Source organism: Oryzias melastigma, linkage group LG23, assembly GCF_002922805.2.
Source record: "Oryzias melastigma strain HK-1 linkage group LG23, ASM292280v2, whole genome shotgun sequence".
Lineage (NCBI taxonomy): Eukaryota > Metazoa > Chordata > Actinopteri > Beloniformes > Adrianichthyidae > Oryzias > Oryzias melastigma.
In genome coordinates this window covers 22,185,192-22,193,308 of record NC_050534.1, presented here as the reverse complement: position 1 = coordinate 22,193,308, position 8,117 = coordinate 22,185,192, and the positions used below count along the sequence as shown (strand labels likewise).

General features: G+C 45.5%; 1 protein-coding gene across 1 annotated transcript; it reads right to left on the bottom strand.

The window, feature by feature from the left end:
* Positions 1 to 1,840: 1,840 nt before the first annotated feature.
* On the bottom strand, positions 1,841 to 7,878 carry cct2 (chaperonin containing TCP1, subunit 2 (beta)). Its single transcript, XM_024286680.2, has 16 exons — positions 7,734 to 7,878; positions 6,684 to 6,758; positions 6,536 to 6,601; positions 6,346 to 6,457; positions 5,947 to 6,023; positions 5,757 to 5,869; positions 4,270 to 4,472; positions 4,099 to 4,199; positions 3,904 to 4,031; positions 3,701 to 3,804; positions 3,511 to 3,630; positions 2,640 to 2,768; positions 2,468 to 2,571; positions 2,295 to 2,394; positions 2,085 to 2,226; positions 1,841 to 2,015 (listed from the first exon to the last, which is right to left on the bottom strand). The coding sequence occupies exons 1-16, from the start codon at positions 7,734 to 7,736 to the stop codon at positions 1,985 to 1,987; spliced, it is 1,608 nt and encodes a 535-aa protein (XP_024142448.1). The 5' UTR covers positions 7,737 to 7,878; the 3' UTR covers positions 1,841 to 1,984.
* Positions 7,879 to 8,117: the final 239 nt, after the last annotated feature.

Genomic DNA, 8,117 nt, shown 5'->3' with positions numbered 1-8,117 from the left:
CGTTCTCAGGTTGTTCCTGTTTGTCTGCGTCTTTGTTTGCTTGGAGTAAAACTGCAGACATTAGAGTCCTCAGAGTTCTGCTCGTCTCACTGTTGATGTGTTTTGTGCTCATAAAATAATCTTCTGAGTTAACACTTTATAAATGTTAACATTTCAGACAAAATGAAGGAAGAATGTTCTCTGGCCTGTTTTTGTTCAAACGCCTAAAACAATTAATATTAATCAGTCACGACACAAAAGTTTGATGAATCTGAAGTTCATTGCGATTAATTGCAATTAATTTTCCCAGTTTGTCCATCCATCCATTTTCCTGACCGCTTCTTCCCCTTCGGGGTCGCGGGGTGCCAGAGCCTATCCTGGCTACTGGTGGGCGAAGGCGGGGTTCACCCTGGACAGGTCGCCAGTCTGTCTCAGGGCCTCAATCACACACATTCACTCTCACATTCACACCTAGGGGCAATTTAGAGTCACCAATGAACCTATGAAGCATGTTTTTGGACGGTGGGAGGAAGCCGGAGTCCCCGGTGAAAACCCACACATGCACGGGGAGAACATGCAAACTCCACACAGAAAGGTCCCAGCCAGGAGTCGAACCGGGGCCTTCTCGCTGTGAGGCAAGAGCGCTAACCACTGCACCACCGTGCAGCCCCTTTTCCCAGTTTGTGATTAATTTTTTTTTTTTTTTTTTATTTCTGACCCTGTTTATTAGCCAATTTAATATTGTAATTTAAATTTTAACCTTTTTCCTAAACAGACGTCTTTCTGTTGCGGTTGCTGGAGCCTGTCCCAGGTGAAGGTGGTGCTGGTTCTGATGGTTCTCCAGTCCATCACAGAATTACATTCACACCTGAGACAATCTAGCCATTCATTCATCTGTGAAGTGTTTTTAGAACCAGGAGAACATGCAAACTCTACAGAAGTAGAAGAATTTGGACCGGGACCTTTTCATGAAGCTCAGACATCAAGCTCACAAAAAAAAAAAAAAAAACTTTTTTAAAAATGGCAGCTTTTCTTTTGGCTTTATCTCCATAGCAACCATTTTATCTGGGAATAACGAACATTTCTGTTCTTTTTAAAATAACTGGCAACATGAAACTTTTGAATTTCTTTGGGAATTGAGTTTTTGTTCTTTTGGTTGACCACGCCCACATTCCTACTATGTTGATATCACATTATTTCATTCAGTTTGAAGTAACGAGTCACTAAATTTTCACAATATTCCAGTAAAAAATATACAAACTGGGAATCGCTGCTTTCACGATCTCGCCACGCTAACATCGCTAACACCCCGAATCAAACTTCTGTAGCTGGAACCAAAGGGGATTTTTTTTTCCTTTTTAATTTAAGATGGCAGCCTCTTCCGGAGGTCAAAGGTCAACAAAAATGTGGAAAAAAAAAACACTTTGCCAAATAAAGGCCACTAAGTTTTGTGACCATCCCATAATTGCAAAACGCCCTTTGGATATCTCCAACTCCTGCGTTTTAGTTTTGTTAGAGGATTTTGAAATAATTTTTAGTCTAATAAGACATTTTTTGAGTGTTTGATGTAATTTTTATTTATTTATAGGGGGTGTTGAANNGGGGGGGGGGGATATTTTAGCTATAAGGTGCAGTGAGGAAGAAAAGTAAAAAAAAGAATTCTTGGTCCTTCAACCCGGGAACCAGAATAACAGAATAATGAGAATCTGAGGTCATTTCCTGGCTCACGCTGACCCCTAGAGGTCAGAGAAGGAACTGCTCCATATTTTTCTAACTGGTTACAAATATCTATCTTTACAAAAGCTCTCCAGACCTGAACCGGTCAGTTTCAGTTATGAAGCCACAGAACCAGAACCAGAACCTGGAGATCAGGTGTTTATTTCCGTAAACAAAAACAGGCAGAACTTTTCTAAACGTCGGTTTCTTCTGCAGACGACGACCGGCTGCGACACAAACAGCAGAGCAGATAAATAACTACACTTCCTCCATCCTGGGGGCGTGGCCTTCAGCAGGGGTGGTGGTCAGGGACTCGCTTCCTGCAAACACAGAGTGGGTCAGTTTGTTCTGGCGGGTTGAACCGGACCGGCCAATGCGCGGCGGCTGACCTGGGAGCGGCTCTGATGATGTTGTCCACCCTCAGGATCATCTCCGCCGCCTCGGAGGCGCTCAGCAGCATCTGCCGCTTCACCTGGAAGGACTCGGTGATGCCGAGCTCCACCATGTCTCCCACGGTGCCCGCCGACATGTCTGCAGCCAGAGAGTTCGGGTTCAGAACCGGCCGACCCGCCTGCAGCTCTCACCTGACCTGAACTCACTCAGTCCAAACGTGGTCTTGTTCTCCTGATGCGCCGCTCTCAGCTGGGCCACCAGGTCGGCGCTGTCGTAGCCGGCGTTGTCGGCGATGATGGTCGGCAGCTGGAAGACACACGGAGAGCTTAAGCCCCGCCCTTCTGGGACGTGAACGCCAAACGTTGCTGAGCCGACTCACCATCCTCAGAGCTTTGGCGAACGACTCCATGGCGACCGCCTCCTTGCCCGGCGTCCTGTTGGCCAGGTCGGTCACCGCTTTGGCCATCAGCATCTCGGAGCAGCCTGCAGGAGCCACACAGGTGAGGGGCGACCTCTGACCTCACAGCCAGACGGCGCCAGCGTGCACGTACCTCCACCGTAGACGGTGCGCGGCTCCTTCACCGTCTGAGCCAGAACGCAGAGGGCGTCGTGGAGCGAGCGCTCCGCCTCGTCCAGGATCTGCTGAGTCGCTCCTCGCAGGACCACGGTGCAGGCCTCACCTGTGGGGGAGGGGCTAAAGCGTCACAGGTGGACCAACCACCACCTGCCCTGAGAGGCGGGTGAGGAAAAGATGGTTCAAACCTGAACCAGGAACTGAACCTAAATCCAGATCAGAATCAGGACTGGGACTGGAATCAGGACCAGAACTTGAATTAGGATTCGAACCTAAATCAAACTGAAGTCTAAAAAAGAATGAAAACCTGAACCATGACAGGAACCTGAATCAGGAGTGGAACCTAAATCTAGACTAGAACCTGCATGCGGACCAGAACCTGAATCAGGACCGAAATTTGAGTTTGGATAGGAATCTGAATGAAATGGAAACCTGAACCAGGACCGGAACCTGCATCTGGTTTAAAACCTGAATTGGAACCAGAACCTAAATTAGCACTGAAACCTGAAACCGGACCAGAACCTGGATTACCCTTAAAGATGGAGCCTGAAAAAGGACTGGAATTTCAATAGGGGGTGAAACCTGATTCAAGATGGGAACCTGAACCAGGAACTGAACCTGAATCCAGACCAGAACCAGAATCAAGACCAAAACCAAAATCAGGACTAAAACTGGAATCGGCACCAGAACCTAAATCTGGACCAGAACTTGAATTGGGATTGGAACCTAAATCAAAATGAAGCCTAAAAAAAGAACCGGAACCTGAACCAGGAGTGGGACCCAAATCCAGATAGGAACCAGCATCAGAACCTGGAGAGTCAAAGCCCTCGAGGAGCGTGCTCACGTACCCATGGCGACCCCGGAGAAGTGGATGAGCGTGTCCTCTCCGATCATCACCTCCTCGATCAGCTTGCAGTGTCCGAGCTTCACCATCTCGGGGTGCTCGAAGGTGGAGGTGATCTCCCCGCCTGATGACATCAGAGCTGCGGTGTCAGAGCCCGGAGGCGCTCTCAGACGCTCAGGTGTGTGTCAGTGTACCTGTGACCAGAGCGAGGCGCTCCACGCCGGCGAAGTCGGCGTGCTCGATGGCCATGACGCCGGCCTGAGCGAACAGCTGCTCCGGGTAGTTGTAGATCAGCTGCCTGCAGACGCAGAGGAAGACTTCAGGATCTCCACAGGAAGCAGAGGACTTTTATTTTGATAGAACTCGAACTCGCCGGCGCCCCCTGCAGGCACCGTACCTGTTGATGAAGCAGTTGATGCCGTGCTTCAGGATCCGCTCCACCTTCTCCTTCATCTTCTCCTTCTCGGCGAGCTCGATCTCCGCCACCTTCGCCGTGGAGTCGACGCGGACTCTGGAGCCGAAGATCTGCCGGAAGCAGCCGGTTAGAACAAAGATGGCCGCCCCGATGCTGGTCATCGGTCGGACTCGGTACCTTGATCTTGTCGGTGTCCATGCCCGTGTTGGCGATCAGGATGTTGGCGTTCTCCAGCCTCTTCGGTTGGTTCACGCCGATCTTCTTGTCCAGCAGAAAGCCTGAGAGGAGCACAAACGTTAGCAAACGAGCAGCAGCCGTGACCTGGCAGTACCTGGACCCCGCCCTCACCTTCGTCCAGGTAGGAGTCTGTGAGGCTGCCCCCCAGCTTCTTGATGACGTGGATGGCCTCCAGGTTCCCGGAGCCCTTCAGCCTCATGACGGCGTCCACGGCCAGCTGGGAGAAGTGGTCCTTGTGGTGGGTCAGGAGTTTGGAGGACAGCGTGGTGCGGGCGATGTTCAGCAGGTCCTCCTGGAAACGGGCCGGGTCGTTGCTATGGAAACCAGAGAGAGGCGGGCGGTTGAAGCAGGAGAAGAACCAAGAAGATCGAGCTCTGAACACGTCTCTAAAAACTTGGAATCGTTTTGAACTTTGTTACAGTTTTATACGAAACAGAGAAACCGACGAACCAACAGCTTCAGAACCAGAACCTTAGATCTGTGAGAGGTAACGGATCAAGGACAATCCGTGGTCCGAACGGATAAGATCGGCACACGTGTACCGCAAACCGCCTTTGGTGAGCCAAACAGATCACAAACCACCAGGAAAAGCGATCCCAGGAGTGTCACGTTTTAGAGATAATTATTGTTTAAATGTTCACACAGTTAGCTTCAATAAAACAATTAATACCAAAAATAATTTTATCTGTTTCATTTACGATTTAATTTAAACTTTAGGGGGTGGGACGAGAACATTTATATTTTATTTATTTATTTATATTTTCCAGATAGATTTGGTATTTTTAACACTATTTTTAATTATTCTTTTCTCAGTTTTTGTAGATTTGGTCTAAAAACATGTAAATGTCATCAGAAACGAGATGTTTTAGCATTTTGTTTGTGTTCAAAGTTTGTTCTAATAAATAAGCCTGAATGACCAAATGCTTTGATGTTGCATATATAAATATTGTGTGTGAACGACTTTATATGCTTATTGAATATATGATTTAAAGTGTTTCCAAAAAATTAAGTTAGCTCTTATCTTATTGTTTCTGCTGTTTGTTTTTAGTGATCCAAAAAATGACCCTAAAACCGTGACACGATCTGTGAGTTTTGTGATCTGTTACACCCCTAAAAGAAAGGATTACTTATTAGTTTAATTTAGATTAAATTTATAAATCGATGATAGATGATAAACTTTGTAGGTTTTTACATCCTGTTGATCTGAAGACGTCTTGTTTGATCAACTCTACCTCCAGAATGAACAGATTTTAGAAGCAAAACTTTGGTAAAAAATGTGTGAGTTATGAGTTAAAAGCAGATATGATCTTATGCTGAACAACATTGGTTGTATAAATAAAACTGAAAGATGCTTGGTTCTTTTGATATTTTTGCTTTTGTTTCATATTTATTATTTAAAAAAGAAGGTCATGAATGCAATCCCAAATTTCTTAAAGCCTAAAGTGACACTAACAGTTTCGATCAGTAGAAATGGAGCCCAGCTGGCTCTTTTACTGTTTGTTCCTCTGTTCTAGAAGAACCTGGAAGATCCAAACAAACGTTTCTGTTAAAAACACTGAAACTCCAATAATAGGATCGGTTCACGGGGGAGGGGTCACCTGTGGTCGGCCGCCGCCTCCCTCAGAGCCTCTCTGGCCGTCTGAGTGGCCTTCCTCCACCCAGAGATGATGGTCTGTGGGTGGATTTTCCTGGCGATCAGAAGCTCCGCCTCCTACAAAACCCAGAGAGAAACTGTGCAAATGCGCCGCATTAAAAACGGTGAGAAGTCGAGGACTTCCAGGCATTTACCCGCAGCAGCTCCGCGGCGAGGACAGTCACGGAGGTGGTCCCGTCGCCGACCTCGTCGTCCTGGACTTTGGACATGTCTGCGGACAGAAACGGCGTTCAGGTGAAACCCTGACAGACTGGAGGGTCTGTCTGGAGACTCCATCATTTCAGGTTGAATAAACACAGAAAATAGTTTAATCTTTAAGGGAAAATGTTTGATTCTGTAGCCTCTTCAGGTTGGAAATTTAAAAAAATGTGATCTCAGTCTTAGTTACTTTAAATAAACAGGATGAATGTTTTCATGACGCTTCGGGTCATCATTTTATGACTAAGTTTTTGGGATCAACAGAAATTTCCAGGAGAATCACCATCAAACAACGCAATTAGGGGCTTGTCCGGGATTAGTTCAGTTTCACTCACCGACCAGGACTTTGGCGGCTGGATTGTCGACCCCGATGGCCTTCAGGATGGTGGCTCCGTCGTTGGTGACCGTCACCGTCCCGCTTTTCCCTCCACTCAGCAAAATCTTATCCTGAATGACAGAAGCCGCAGAGAATGAAGGAGCTCACGAAGACCCAGCATGAAGACGAAGAGGGTCTTCATTACCCACCATCCCCTTGGGTCCGAGGGTGCTCTTCACCAGGTCTCCGATGGCGATCGCTCCCACGAATGACGACTGAAGCCAGAGGGACAACGCTCTTCATCAGTTCAGGGTTTCTCTGAGTGAAACTGGAATGAACAACTGAAGCTAAACTCACCAGTCGAGCTGTTTCTGCCTTTTCTTCATCGGCTCCTGATTTGAAGATGTTGACCGGGGCCATCGATAGGGACGCCTGCAAACAAACACCACGAGCTACACTCCAGACGGATTCAGCAGAGACGGGTCAGGCTCTGAACGGTTCCAGCCTTGCAGGAACAAAGTTTTACAAATCTAACCTAATTTTTTTAAGGTTAAAAATATTGTTTTTACTCAAGAAAAAAAAATCATACAAACTATTTATTCATCGTGGCTTAATTTAAATGTAATATTACCTGTCTATTTGTATGGATGAGACACGATCTAAATTCTCTAATAAACATTTAATTATGTTATAAGATAAAGAGCGAATTGTGTACTGAACTATTTAAATACGATTCAACACAAATTAATAAGCAGATTTCTTCACATTTTTTCAAAATCATCCATATAAGGCATGAGGGAGAGCTTTGAATTCCGATTGTACATAAACGCAACTGAAGCTCCGCCTCTTCCACATTGGAAACCGCTAGAAGCTTTCTATAAAAAAAATCGAAGACAAAATAAAAAGTAACGAATAAATCGATACGCGTTAAATTTACAGAAGTTACCAATGAGGAAAAGGCGGGATGTTGTTCTTCCAAACGTAATTTTAAAATAAATTTTGAACATATTTTTAGTCGTCGTAGATTTGTCTCTGACAGCCACAAAGCCGGATCAAGCTAACCCGACATGCTAACGCGCTAACATGACCGGACAAGAAAACTAAACCCAAAGAGAAATGCGGCGGAACCGTTTATTTATCAGCGCCGCAGGTTTGTTGCTGCTAAATAAAAACGGAACAATGAACTCATAACAGCACAAAGCTGCTAGCTTAGCCGCCTCCGAACCTCCATGTGCTTCCTTGCTTTAGCTTCATCACCTCGAAAAAGCTGCTCAAACGTCAAACTGAGACAAACAAACGTGTCGTAAACGGAACTATGTTTGTTTGTTTGTCTGCTCTGATGATGCGCGGCTCTTTTATTGTGCTTGAATTGTGTTTACAGTTGAGAAAAGAAAGAAAAAGACTTACCATGATGTCTATGAAACCGGGCTGGGGCCGAGCATGCGCACTAGAGAAAGGCTGCACACGGAAGTGACGCAATCACGTAAGGACGTAATGATGCCTTCACTTGACAGAAGAAACACAACGACCTGATCTGTTTTGATCAGATGTTAAAACCAAACAGATATTTTTGATTGATAAACAATAATAATAACAATAAATAATACTCATATTGCTAATAATAATACTAAAAATAATAATAATACAGTCAATGGTTAAATCAGAGGTTAGTGGTGTTTGTAGTGTTTGTTAGTGGTGTTTTCTGAGACGTTTCAGTGGCAGTTAAGAAAATAAAATTATGAAATAAAAGTATTTTTAAAATAGTTGCACCTAAATAAAAGCATGTTTATT